Below are 15,204 nucleotides of genomic sequence, written 5' to 3'. Positions count from 1 at the left end.
GTAATTTCCTAAAATAGGCAACAGTCTGTATGTGTGTGTGTGTGTGTGTGTCTGTGTGTCTGTGTATGCTGTTCACCTGCCTACAATCCAGGATGCCTTCTACTTTACTGTATGTGAAACATTGCTGCTGTAAACATGCTGCTCATGAAAACAATTATTCACTGTTGGTGTTCGGTTCATTTACCTTTTTCCCTTCAGAAATTAGGTAGTATGACACTGTAAAGCATTGTAAGTGGGTTGATGCCTATAACAATGACTACTTTAGATGACAAAGCCTACCAAAAGGCTTGTGAAATAAATAACAGCAAAAAGGATAGCAAATTTAAGAATAAGAACAAAAGTTTCCAGTTCATGGTTTGATTGAGTGTCCAACTGCCCTTCAATCAGCTCAGGAACTTTGTCCCATGCTTTGGCATCATAGCAGTTCAGAGCGAAGGGCCAGTAAGAACGTCCAAAAAGGTGGCAGCAGCCAGATGGGAGATGGGGAGAGGCGGGCACCTAAAGGTGAGGCAGTGTCAGAGGTGCAGGAGCACACCTCGTATCCATTCTCTGCGTGGTCTGGGTGATGGTGCACGTTGACTCTCGTCTCTGTGCTTTTGGGCTCTGTGTCTGGAGAGTCCGACTGCATCTCAGTGCACAGCAGCCAGTCTTTAGCAATGAGGCGGGGGTATCCTGCCTCCACCTCCATGTCACTGCCTGGGACTCGCCAGTATTCCTTCCCTTTGAAGAAATAGGACGAGCCTTTAGGGAGAGAGGGCAGAGAGTTGGTATTAGTGTGTGTGCATGACATAGAACAGTATTTAATATAAGAATATATATTTTATTATTCACAAAAGGCCCAAAAGTGACTTAAGCCTCATTTGGAATATGCAACAAGCACTCAACACATAAAACAAAAAGGGGCTTAATTTCATGAATCAGTGATCCAGGGTGCAAAGTGTTTATGTTTAGTACTTTAGTTGTCACAGTATTATTACCTTACCCCACAGCACACTTTATATTAAGAGATGTGGTTGGATTAATATGAAACATGATTGGATTATAAAACATACATATGAAGGTGTTCAATGACATCATATAATAATATCATTTCATTTGAATTGACAGTATTTCTTGCTAGTGAGTTTATCCATTTTTGGATAAAGTTCACATCAGTTCACAAACATGAATTCTTTGTATTAAAAGATGGGTTTTCCCTTCCTAAAACTATCTTAATGTACCATCTATTTCAGCAAGGAAAACATTTCAGCAAGCAAGATGTTTGGATATAAGGAAATAGTAATATAAAGATGTTCACTGATGTATTACCAAGGTCACGCAAGTTTCAGTTATCCCTAGTGACACTTTCCCTATTGTGTCTCCACTGCTATCAAAACACCAAACTTGTGCAGGCGAGGAAAAAGGCTTGCTGCAAAACAAAGTTGAAGTGAAGTTTAAAGCTCTCCGGCTTCAAATCAGGCCCTTGGTTTAGTTTTGACGCATGAAAAGACTTTCACATTGCTTTTGTAATAGTTAATGTGCTTGCTGTTTGGTTGGTTGACTCCACTCAGTTCATATAACAACAAGAGTTGAACTTGTGCATAGAAGTGTTATTGTGCACCATGTGTTGACAGTGTAAGCTTTTATTTTTAGGCATGTTAGTAACGTTGGTTGGTACTTTGGTCCAGACTTAAATATTTTAACAGTTACTGGATTGGATCTCCAATTCTCTGATTTACCTGAAAATTATAATGATATTCCTATGAGGCAGCTATATGACATAATAAACATGACACCTACTCAACATCCACATTGTGGGCATGTTAGCATGCTGATATTAGCATTTAGTTTGAAGCATCACTGTATCAAGGCTGTGTTGCTGTTAGGTGGTGTGGGGACAGTGATGTAAAAAAAGGCCACTTGACGATCTGACTAAGAGACTGATGATTCAATGGGGGAGTCTCTGACAGACGATCGACCCAAATTCAAGGTGGCAGACACATCCTGCATACAGTAAACTTGACAGTAGACTGGACCAGATAGATGGTGTATTTAGTTTTGCTGAGTGGAAGAATTTAACTGGCTAAAGGTCAAGACCCTCATACAGTACATACAGCAAGGCAAGCCCTTGTAGGTAACAGATACATGTACAAATCTGAATACATTCTGCCTTTCCGGTATTATTAAGCCTGATTAAAATATTATGATAAATTACATTTAATTACACATATTGTATGGCCCACTTTACCAATGAATGAATTACTATTCACAATCACATGGATAAAAGGGTTTTGGTGTGTGTGTGTATTGTCCAGCAAAGAACACATCTATGCCTTGTGGGCAGTCTTGACACCATAATTGCACTGTGCCACTTGATTGTTGGTGACACGCCCCCTACTGCGCCTGTCCTTTCACTTCAGGGCACTTAAGTTAATTTGAGTTGCCAAAATACCAAATAGGCACTGACAGAATGTGCGTACCACTTTGTAGGAACAGAGCTTCAATAATGCAGCATATGCCATTGTAAAAAGTGTTGTTACTATTCAAATATTGAGAACATTATCTTTTGTGGCACAGTCTTTTTGCTCTCTCATATATGATTTCTGATTTAAATAAAAAATATATACTAAATATAAAAATCTACTGTGTGCATGTTCATGCTCATGAAAAACTGAATTTCATTTTCAGTTTATCAACTCAAATTCAGTTTCTGATAAATTTGTCATCTGGAAGGCAATCACCTCCTCCATGGCTGTCAACACTATTAACTTAACCAACCACAATATATATTGGGCTGTTGTCTAATTTGTTTTCTTCATTAACTGGTGTCTGTGACAAACAAGAGGAGAGGAATAAAGATGTAATAGTATTTTGGCTCATTCATTTTCTAAACTGGCGACTTAGATTAATAAGAGGCGAGAGATAAACAATAGAAGGAGCTTGAGCGCCTTAGAGAATGGCCTTAGAGAATGCCTTTCAATCCGGGTAAACATTTTTTGTGTTGTAGTGCTTGTCTCACACAAGCTGAATCTATAGAAAATGGGGGATTCTTATTCTGTCACATCATACAGGTTTGAGCCTTGCATATATCCAAGTATTGGAGCAAGTAAGAGAGTAAGTAATAAGAGAAAATTAGAATGACAAATATATTCCTGCAGTAAAGAGCCTGTACCCACAGAGGAAACAACATGGGTTCTAATTTCTAGCAAACAATATTATAATCTTAATGAAGAGTTCTTTTTAAAGCAACATTATTATTAGCATTATAATGTGTTGGCTATATGACTCTTTAAGCTATATTAACAAGATACAATTTGCTCATTTGTAGAAGCAGCTCTTTGCCTTAGATTTCTATTTCTACTTGTTGGCCTTCTTAAGAAATACCAAACATATGTCAAACATAATCTCTAAACTTCCAAATAAGGTCGAAAATAAATGTCTAAAAGAAAGTGTATAAACACTGGCTACATTTAAAATTGTCCAAAACCCCCAACAAGAACCCTGAGGGCAATTTTTTACAAGAAATCTTAATTTCCTTTTTGAGTTTATATTGGACTAACAATTAAAATGCATAAAATATAAAAAAAATAGTTAAGAAGGGAATGTTGTTGGTCTAGGCAGTCTTCTAGTAAGTGGGTGAGGGCTCAGAGCACCATGTTGATCCATTTCCTGTGATAATTATGTGAATATATTCAAGCCTGGCTGCAGCTTGTTGGAATAAAAAAGAAAGGTATGATCCTATAGTGTGCAGAGACACATCTCTACATCTGAGGACCGGCAGTGACACAATGCACCTCTATCAACCCGACTATAACCCTAAAACCATGTCCAAATCTTCAAACAACTCTCCGGAGCACTTTGAAGAAGTGACGACTGACAATAATGTCCTCACTTTCCAAAAATGCCCTCACTCTCTAAGTCGAAAAATTCAACCTGATTTTTATAAGGATAGAAGTGCAAAAGCTCACATACTCACAAAGTCTCCTTATCCATATATCACTATTACTGGAAAACCAAGCCCATACTGTAGGGTTGAATGCCATTTTGTCTTCTTCAAATGATTCTTTCTTTTCCTCAAAGACTAAAAGTCCCAGATCTGTCAAAGTTGGTGAAAACATGAGATCTCACAGACTACTGGTAGATTTCTCCTAAAACCTGTTTGAAAATACAGTTTTCTTTAGATATCTGTTTATGTTTCACTTAACAATTTAAATTAATATGATATATATATTTTTTCTTTATAAATACAGGTTTCATAGTAATTGTCATCATTTAGTTATTATTATAAATGTGTACTTATTTTGCAATTATCTCAAGACCCGAAAAATAACTTGCTTGAAAAGGTGATTAGATTACCTTTATGCTAATATCTGCTCTTGATAGATTTCCCCTTGACTACACTATTACAGCTTTGGGCTAGCTTATGTGACATTTTTCTACAGATTAAACTGTATTATTTATGCCTGACAAGTTTAATTTCCCTTATCCTTTCAAACTTTTCTCACCATGACTGAAAGGCTAAACTGTTTCTGGTTGCCACACTGAAGTCAGAAATGACGATTATTATCATTAAGGCCATTTATGCCACCTTTCCCCCTTCACAACAATCCTTCTACATGCTTTTATCCTGTCTTTCTATTATTTCTCTATCTCTATCTTTTGTCTGAATCAATCCATCAATCTTTCTAATATCTGTTCTTACTCCTTCATTGTTTTCACTATCTCTCTGTCTATTTCATCCTCAGGTGTCCACGTATCTTCTCCTGTCTGGATTCCTCCTCTTTCCCCTTTTCTACATATCGCTCCCGGTCGTTCTGTTCTATTTTCATAACAAGTTGTCTTCATATCTTCTTGCAACCGTATCACTCTTTTCTCTCCCTGTCTGTCTCTATCTCTATTCTCTCTATATACACCCTGAGAAACAAGCAGAGAACAGGCTTTGATGTGGCTCCAGTTCTCAGACCCCACGGTCCGTCTATGTGCATTTGTGTGTGCAGGTTTCCAAGCTTACCCTTACCGGCTTTGTGGTGATAATGGCCAGGGGTGAAGCAGAAATAGGACTGTGAGACTGGCCTATTCTCTCTCTCCTCTCCTCTCTCTCTCTCTCTCTCTCTCTCTCTCTCTCTCTCTCTCTCTCTCAAACACACACATCCACGTGCATACACACATCAAATAACTTATAGAATATTTAAGGCTCAGAAGACAGAAGACAGACAACCAAACACCTGACAGGGAAATAGCTTCCTTGTATTCACATACTGTAGGGAAGATTAGGGACATCCAGACTTCCATTGAGACTAGCCTCAAGTTTCAGAGTTCAGTTGCTGGTTTTTGGGGCGTATTTTTGAAATGTAAAAAAAAAAGCCTTTGCATCACCCAGAGACGAATACACACATAACATAACAGAAAATATCAATTTCACAAAGTTTCTAAAAAAAATGGTGCTACACTGTTTCACACCTCTCATTAACATGAATATTTGATCAAATGATAACTATGATCCTTTGATGGAAGCAAGCATTGTGACCTTGACAACCAGCTGCTACAGTGTAGCTGCTCACTGTGATTACACTGGGCGAGCTCCAAGGTTTGAATGTGTTTAACTGTGTGAATGTGAAGCGGAGTGTTGGCAAAAAAAAAGACCATGTCTGCTACGTCAAAATAACAGATAAAGGTTAAAAAAAATATTTTCACACATGAAAAAACAATTAAATGCAAATGTGACTCTAATCTGTACACTGCAGCTATGCCAATGCAAAATTGTGCATGGGTGCAAGCAGAGAGACTGTCAAAACAAACTAAACTAAACTAAAAATAAATGTTATGACAGAATGTACTGTATGAATGATAACAAACTTTAAAATATGGAATGTGTTTTCTTTGGTGGAATTTATCATCCATGAGGGATACATGTTTTCGACTAATAAAGAAAATATTTTAAACTACTTTCAGACTTTATTTCCTTTGGAGAAAGAAAAATATTGCACCCCCCCCCCCCAAAAAAAATTAAAAAAAAAAAAAAATTAAGAATTAAAATGCACCGTAACTCAATTCAATATACTCAGGGCTTTGCTGTAACAGCCTTGCTTATTTGAGCAGTGGCTTATGCTAGCTAACTCATTCACGTGTAACTCGGGTCATTAGCATCAAAGCTATCATATGAAGGTGGTATAAGACCCACACTTTTAAAAAATGATTATTTATTACTAGGCAGATTTTAACATAGCATGCATACACAACACACATACATACGAGTGCTGCTGACGCTAGCTTGTCATTGATGCTTAGACACCAGCTAGCTTAGTTAAGGTGGGTCACGCATTGTCATGACAAAATGTTCAGGAAAGCTTGGCATTTCACCTGTTGCTTAGAGCCTTTTTGATTTTGTTGGAATGTCCTTATACTGACTGACAACATCCTTACTGTTTGGCTAGCTAATGTTTCGTTAGCAAGATAGTGATAAGTTGGGAAGGGTGGCTAGTTTTCATTCAATTGTTACCGTAGAGTAGACTGGTCTATTTTTTGCTCCCCCAGACAACATGGACATATGGAGATTATTTTCAACAAAGAGGAAAGTATGTCATCACTGTACTGTAATCAGGTTACTTTAACTAGCTTCCTGTTTTGACAAATAAAAGCCTGGCTGGCCCATGTATAACTTGAGTCACATAATTGACTAATATGTTACTTTTTGAGGAGCATTTTTTGTCCCACTGCTTGGTCTTTGGACTGGGTAAATTCCCAGTGTCACAGAGTCATACTTTAGTCAGTTGTCAGTTGCAATTACATTCAGTTTAACTTGCTATAGTTATACATGTCAAAGAATACTGCTCATGAAATAATCACCACTACCACCTCTCTTGACATCTAGATGCTTGACAGTGAGTGAGTCAGAGGCAGAGGCACAGATGCAGGGACAGTGGAGACAGCTCCATTGCTGATGAAAGGGGTTTTTCATTTTTTTAATTTGGATATACCCATAATTCTTATGCATGCTAGAAAATGTCAACCTCTTGGTGGTATTATAACAATAGTAAGGGGATATGGGAACAAGAATGTTTATACAAAATTTTGTGTCAAGCCATTGCATAGATGTTAGTCAAGACAGAAAAGTAAAAAATGTCAACCTCATTGTGACCCCGGAGGAAGTCTGGGGAACATCAAAATGTTTAAGAGTCATCCTCTGGAGACTACAAATTTAACTGAATGGCGATCCATCACTTGTTGCTATTATTGATATCCTTTTTAGCCATGCTGCTAACATGAATTCCAGTGATTCCAACACTTTTAATGCTTTACTGCACCTAAGAAGATGGCTCAGAATTATAATTTGATAGTAAAACTTCATCCAAGATTTGGCAGCTGCATTTTAGCTAATTTGCATAATTGTTCCATCCTTGTCTCATTTTTCTCTCAGAGTTCATCTACTCAGAGGATTTCCCCTGAGAAGGATATTACACGGTCCTGCCTTTAGGCACCAGCAATGCCAGAGCTACCAGTGGAGTGACGCTCTGATGGAGTGTTGCAACTCTATTTTTCTCAGAGAAAGGCGATAATTTGTTGCTGGAAGAAAAAGACAACGGTGATCCATCATTCATACATTGAATGTGATAAATTAGAATGTCTTTTTAATCAATTTTTAATCAAGACAAAGGAGGTCAAATATGTCACTGGCTTCCTTCTGTATACCTTTCTACTTTGGGTGATAGATTATTTTACCGTTTTGATCATTTATGTTGTGGAATATTGAAAAAATAGCAATACAGCTTTATTAACGCTCCTACGTTTATTACATAAAGTTTCTCAGAGAGGATGCCACCTTTTTGAAACAGCGAAGATTTTTAACCTCACTTTTTAATTAGATTTCATAAGAACACTGGCTGCAGCTATGGAAGCAGTGTAACAGACAGTTTTGGGAAAGAGTAAAGGCGTCAGTAAATGCCAAACTGGTGGCATGATGAGTCATGCAACTGGGTGTAAAGACAAACCATGTTTACTTTCACACATCCACGGTCAATAAATGCATAAAGCAGGCATAGCTGTTGGCTTGTCTGGTTGGAAAAATTGCTGTTCTTGCTTGAAGGGCAGTTTTAGATGCCATTATTTGAAGTGTACTGATGCCTTAAATCCCCAAACAAACCTTTCCATATACCCTCATTTCATCTCTCACCTTTAATCTCAAGCAGTGACAGAAAGAATGAGATCATGGATCCTGTGGACATGGGGTCAAAATTAAATTTCTCTGCAGAATGACAGGCTATATTCTCTGTGACAGTATGACAAGGTCAAAAAAATTCAACCATTGCCTCTCTTTGAGTTGTCTTCTGCCACACTAGGAGAGGTCAGAAACAGAAAAACACCAGAGGGACTAAAACTCCCAACATGCCTGGGAGTGCCTGGAGATTCCCCGAGAGGAGACAAATCCCAGTGTGGTTTGAGTTCATATAACAACAGGAAGAAGTGAGCCTAATTTTATACGACTACCTACCATCAGACCACCTCATAGCATCGTCCAGTTCTGTAGGCAGCCCTTTCCAAAGTGTACTGTCTTTAGGGTAGCCCAGATCCATACGTCTCAGGTGGTCGTCATAGCGCCAGTAGTGGTTGCCCTTGAAGAAGTAGGTTTTGTCATTGTGTAGCCAAACAAAAGCTGCATCCACACCTTCTGAGGGTAGGCCAAAGTCACTGATGGGACGTGGGTAACCCTCCTCCATGATGTTGTCTTTGAAAATCCAATATTTTAGACCTGAAGAGGGCCGACAAAGAAGTGTCTGAGAAAATCTACAGTTTTATAAATCACACATTGCAGACATAGTATGAATTTGAGATGATACATTTGGAAAGATGAAAAACCTAAAAGATATTTTCTTGCCATGCAGACAATGAAGAACATTCTCTCCCAGGAAAGGTGTTTTACATTTTAAATCAAATATGCAACTCGCCCTTTATAACGCTCCTGTACTCTATAGAAAAAGGAAGTCACACAGTTTCGATCTGTCCCAGCCACATTGTAAGAAAGGTGTGAACTGTCTTTTTTCATCAAGCAACATTATAGTGCAAATAAATCACATTTTTTAAAAGTCGGCAGGTCATCAGGGACTTTCCTGGGATTGTACCTTTGAAAAAGACTATTTTGTGATCCCCAGGCCTTTCATACACGGCATCCACGCTGTCAAGATTGGCTGGTAGGCCCCTCCAGAAACGATGGAGCTGAGCAGGACGCAGAGACACCAGGTGCTTCTCTCGAGTTAGGCGCCAAAAGTACTTTCCTATGCATAGGACAAAAGAGGATCACTAACATTCAAGATGCTGATTTGTATGTGGTGGTCAATAATTAGTTGTTATTTTTATGCATTCCTAAATGATTGTGATGAGGAATGAGGAAATAGAGGGTTCATATTTCTGTTGCCATATTTGTTTAAAGAGCTGGAATACATATTTCTAACAGCAAAATAGACTATATTATTTCTTTAAAAAAGTATGGACTAGTTCCTTTCTTCTACACTTTTTCTCTTGTCATATTTACCTTTAGCAGAGGTTGTCATTATTTAAAAAAAAACATAGTGAAGTGGTTGTCAGAAAATACCCAAAATATAACAGATTGAGTCATGTGTCACAAGGATCAATCCTCGTTTATGAGGTTAAACATGTGACAGGATGACGCCATCTCATACTTTTCAGGCTGATTAGACCTGGAAACAAAATCTACTTCTTCAGTTCATCAATTAAAATGTCTTAAAAACATTCAAAAGGTCATCTCATTATGTCACCGCTTGTGTTATATAATACATTGAACAGGTTAAAAATGATTTATGAAAAGGCCAGTTAAAGTTCACCATACTTTTCTAACACTGCTGCTGCTGACGGTATGTGAGTCTGTTTCTTGTTTCTGTTGTCCGTGGGAGGCTTAGGGTCATTCCTCCAGAGGGCAAACATGAAAGCCTGATGTAATTTGTGGACTGCAGTCTCTCAGCAGGGCTGAACTGGCTCAGTCGGGTGTCTACAGCTACCCCGTCTCTCCTCTTCATCCTCGTTAATTTTCTCTCTGCTTCTTTAATTTGCTCTTCCTCCTCTAACTTCAGCTCATTTAGCTAATTTCCTTTCTATTTTTCCCCACACAGCTCTGAAGCTTTGCATCTGTCTTTCCCCCCTTGTGCTTCTGTACCTTTGAAAAAGAAGGCCTCCCCTCGTATCTGGGCCACTGCATCAAAGTGACTGGTGCATCTGTCTGGGGCATCTCGCGCCAGCCTGAGAGAGATGTGAAGAAAAAACCAGTAGAGAAGATTGTAACAATTGTGAAAAAAGAACCTCTTATGTAAAACTGGACATTTATGACACTATAAATGTTTAAACATTACAGACAATGTTGTTGTTGTATTCTGATGAGTTACTCATCATCAAAAAATGATATAGAATTATACAAGTGAAGAAAAGTTTGTTTGTGGCAAAATCTGTTAATACTTGTTTCCTTTAAATCAGATAATCTATTTCAAGATCTTTTTATGCATTTAAATTTTGTTCACGTTTTTCCTGTCATCCACTGCAAATGGGTGCATGAGTCTGTGAAACCTGGCTAAACAAAAGAGGAGATGCTATCAGGCTGACATGGTGAGGTCCCTCGCTGCATTTATCCCTCGGGTTTATAAGTGATATAAAGCATCGACGTGGCCAGCCTGCTAATGATGAGGCCATTAGCATCACAGGACTAAGAGTGGGAGCCCGCCAGGCCTTATATTATCAACAAAGGTCTCTATTCAGAGCTCTGTTACACCACTGCCTAGTGGTCAGTATTGGCTCCCTTGTCAAGCCTAATCCAGCTTTTTCACGCATTTTGACCTGACTGACTCGCTGGGAAATGATTAATGAAGTCAGGCGAAGTTTGAAACAGGGGAGCAAAAGATGGTTAAATATCCCACCAAGGCTAAGCTGTAGCTCAGATGTCAGACGTACTTCTCAGTACTGCCTTGTTGTTTACTGTTGTGTGTGCGTACTCATGTGTGCATTTTGTGAAACTAATTTGAATTGCAGACCTTCAGAATGAAGACATTTTTGTGTTTGGTTGTATCTCTTGGGGGCTACTCCAAGGTTAGGGCTTGGTGGTTTGGGGGTGTGTGTGATACTTAAATGGACAAAATTAAGTCTAATTATCCTTGATAATCTGAAAAAATAAGGCTGATAGCTGCTCAACGTGCTTTAGGGAATCATTTAATTAGATGGGCTGGCTCCAAAGCTCACTCTCGGCCTCTCGGCTAATTTGCTATGTTGGCACCTCATGACTTCATATCAAGTTCCAGAAAACTTGTTTTACATTCAGCAAATGTTAAGTATTCCTGCATGGATTCATTACATTCTTTCTTGGCAGATGTGGAAAAAAGGTTAGCAAATGAAAAACACAATTACAATAGATTTACAAATTCTGATGCACATTGAGTCATCAGAAAAATAGAAATCTCTCTATAATGAGATCCAATGTGGTAACTCTGCAATACATACTACTTTTTTGAAACCTATTAAGAGCATGATGTTCTTTTGGATGTCTCAGTTACTGCCTTAACCTCACCGTTGCCATTTTTATGGCTGTGTAAACATACCTAGTAAAAGGATTTATATCAACTTAAAGCATGAGTGTAGCACAGATTTAAAAGGTTTGTGTGATTTAAAAGGAGTTTATATGTGTGAGCACCTTTACCGACTGAAGTCATGAGTTCTAATAAGATGTGTCCTGAGTCAGTTGTAATTCAAACATCATTTTTGAAACCAAAATTGCAAAGGTGCTACCCGATTCTCTCAACTCAGCTGCAATCCTCTGGACATTACAGCCCAAGCAGTGTTATGTTGACTAGGATTACAGAATGAGTGAAGCCTGAAAACATCCTCTGTCACCAAACAAAACTTCAACTTTGGTGTTGCAAGGTCACTGCATTTGATCTTGGTACAAAAGTAGAGGTCTGTATGTTTGAGAGGCAGAAACTGAGAGCAACAGAGACTTAGGGACAGCTGAAAGACAACTAATTATTTCTATGCTGCATAGAACTGGGTGACAGTAGCAAGTGCATGCCCATGGGGGAATGTTGGATCTCTGTAAAATAAAGAGTATAGTCTAGATCTGCTCTATGTGAAAAGTGCCCTGAGATAAACTCTGTTGGGGTTTGGCACTATATAAATAAAATTTAATTGAATGGATAGCACTATATCTTTGGAATCTTCTACTTACAGAAGAGTAGATCTGTTTTCAGGGAGGTCCAGCAGGACAGGTGGTTCAGCCGTCTGGGAGGGGTTGCCTGGTCGATTTGTATGGGACACTGAGTCTCGGACACCTGGGATGAAGTCACAGGTCAACTCAAATTGATACACATTATATCATTCTGCTGATCCTTAGTTTTCTTTATATTCTTAATTGTACACTGTGTATTGATTTTAATTCTCACACTTGACTTTACTCCACTTCAGTTCACTTCAGTTTGATTAAATTAATATCCCCCACTTCATTGTCCTGTTCTTCATGTTTATCACTCTCTGCTCTCACATTGCCATTTCCTATATCAGAGAGTGGTGTGATAAGGTCGCATGCCATAACAAAGTCCAATTAACTCCATCCATGTTTTCATTAAATCAATAACCTTGCTCTACAGAGCTCATCAGTTGCTGCTTCCTGTATGATAAGGCCTTTGCACTTCAATCTGCTAGGCTGACACCAGCAAACTGGGGTTTCCAACACAGCACCTGCGCCATGTTCATTATGTTCTAATAAAAGGTTTTAATTTGCATTAACAGACTGCAGGTGTATGTGCAGTGTAGAAAACTGGAGAACAGTCACTTTGGAAATACATGGAAAGCTAACTGTAAAATATTTTTCAACAATGGCCTCCTATAAATGTCATGCATGCTGTCACTTCCTGTTGTTTTTGAACAGTATCGTCCCCAGCACGAACTACTGAAATACCATATTTAATCATCATCATTTTTGTAACACTCAAGGAAGATTTTTTAAAGGGTACTGTGATGGAAATTATACCATAGAGCTGCCAGACGCGGACTTTGTCTTCATAGGGTAAGTCGTATTTCAAAGGGTCTCCTACAGGACCCTGGTAGTATGGTCTCATGATGGACTCCATGGCTGAGGTGTGGACCAGGCCGATAGCGTGACCAAACTCATGAACTGCAACTGCAAACAGGTCCATCCCATGAGAGTCTGAAGAAGTCAGAGAAAAAAAGATAATTACATACAATTAAAGTTGACAGAGTACATTATGGTGATAAACCTGGGTGCTGTCTCCACAACCTTGGTCACAATCCCGGGTTAATGTGCACAATGCTCAGTGTTGGTGTTATAGGTGAACAGTTACTTTTTTGCGTGAGGTTACAATAGAGTAACTATAGTGGTTATTACACCCATAATTTAGTAGATAACAGAGCTAACTTGTAGACCTCTAAGCTATATGATCTGCTTTTGTAATTAAATAATGAATTTAAAATAGTAACGATACACATCTCTGACTATGGATTTCTAGAAACTAGGTCTTCTATAGTTTTTTCGAAATACGACAAACATCTTCAGGACACACCATCACCAACGTGACCTTTCTGCTATACTGTGAGTCTCTGTCCTAAATTGACCCACTCAAACCCCTGTTCAGGTATCCTTTTTCTGACTCATCTGCTTACGGTGCAAATTAAGAGGCATGACAGACAGCTCAGGAGGCTTTGAGGGCTGTTAGGAGTGTGGTGTAGTGAGATAACTATGGTAATACTGCCTGAGTCCCTGGGTTGCCAATCAAAACCTGAGTGCAGAAAGTAACCTAAAGAGGCTGCAGGCTATTAAAGCACCTTTCCCTCGATGTTCAGCAAAAAAAAAAAAAAAAAAAAAAAAAGAAAGAAAGAAAAGAAAAAAGCCTCGAAAACTCCTTGTCTGGCTCTGCGAAGCAAGACAAAACCTGGGGCTTGGAGATTTAGATTTGCAAAAATATTGAGAGCTAGCGTGTCAAGCAAAGCTAGCTTAGAGTCCCTTGGTGGCTAGGCTCAAGTCTGCATTCAGTTAACCTTAGGCTGGCCTCGGCTTGGGACATGCACTTGTGCTCACAGTACCCATCTGGGGTATACAGAAGGCAAATGCCAACTTTAATCTACAGAAGCACACGGTGCAGAGAGGAAAGGTGAACAAAAGGAAGGATAGAGGGAGAGAATAGGGACAGAGTATGTACCATGTCATCATATTTATGGTCCATGTGAGGCTGACAGAAAAGATCTCATGCCTGTGGACAATGTTGGCGTGGAGAGAATTGGGTAAGTGAACCAGATTCATTTAGGAAGGCAGAAATAGATAGAGAGACAGAGAGGACTGTATAACTCTACAGGCTATTGAATTCTAATCTTTATTTAGGGGTTGAATCTTTGTTCTGTTAGATTCACTAGTGAGTCATTAAGTAGCCCTTTATTAACCTAATGCTTTCATTTTCTGATGCTGAGGATGAGAATTAAGAACTACATTAACTAGACCTCTAAAATATTCCTGTCTGCCATTTTCCCCAGTCCTCAAAAAACTGGGATCACAGGACTCAGAGGAGCTTTGAAAGACTTATGTTTGGTTACCTTAAAAACATCACACACACCGTCAGATAGCAAGTTTATAAGCATGATAATAAACCAACTTTGAGTCTTATTGTATTTATTATTAGGGTTTCTTCTCTATCAGAGTTCCAACCTTCACAGGGACATAAACCATGGACCCAAGCATGCATGCACACGGCAGAAGAACACACACAGAGAGAGCTGAATGCAATGAAAATTTCACCTGCTTAATGACGCTTTTGTTTCTGTCAGGGTAATCAGTATGCAGAAGCAGATTGCTGGTGGAGTGATAATTAACAGAAGCAATCTACTGCCTGTCAAAGCAAAAACAGCACTTCCAGACCTCCACTTATTTGATCACACCGAGATTCTGCCTCTTGCGACTTGCTGCTAATGGATGCCAGAACTATCAATCACACAGCAGGGACGAACCGGTCTGCTAAATGTGTTGCTTAATATTCTACTATTCAACATCATCATACACATTAGGAGATGGCCTTAGCGGACCAAGATTCAGGGTCCCGCTGAGAACAATGCACCAGGAGATGGGGGAAGGGAATTAGCAAAGGCAATTACTCAGTATATAGGATTTGTCTGATAAGGTTAATTTTTATAAAGACGATTATAGAGCTCTACAATCTGCTGAAGTAACAGCAT

General features: G+C 38.9%; 1 protein-coding gene across 1 annotated transcript in view; it reads right to left on the bottom strand.

The window, feature by feature from the left end:
* Positions 1-415: 415 nt before the first annotated feature.
* Positions 416-15,204, bottom strand: part of LOC128380203 (matrix metalloproteinase-17-like) — a 64,342-nt gene continuing 49,553 nt past the window's right edge. The window contains exons 5-10 of the mRNA XM_053339928.1: positions 12,995-13,171; positions 12,194-12,296; positions 10,145-10,227; positions 9,096-9,248; positions 8,468-8,725; positions 416-741 (exon numbers count right to left, since the gene is read on the bottom strand). Coding sequence (XP_053195903.1) covers positions 416-741; positions 8,468-8,725; positions 9,096-9,248; positions 10,145-10,227; positions 12,194-12,296; positions 12,995-13,171 — 1,100 coding nt within the window. The remainder of the gene's footprint in view (positions 742-8,467; positions 8,726-9,095; positions 9,249-10,144; positions 10,228-12,193; positions 12,297-12,994; positions 13,172-15,204) is intronic.

This window comes from Scomber japonicus, chromosome 19, assembly GCF_027409825.1.
Source record: "Scomber japonicus isolate fScoJap1 chromosome 19, fScoJap1.pri, whole genome shotgun sequence".
NCBI classification, from domain to species: domain Eukaryota; kingdom Metazoa; phylum Chordata; class Actinopteri; order Scombriformes; family Scombridae; genus Scomber; species Scomber japonicus.
The sequence above is the reverse complement of the archived record's forward strand: the minus strand, read 5'-3'. Positions and strand labels throughout refer to the sequence as shown.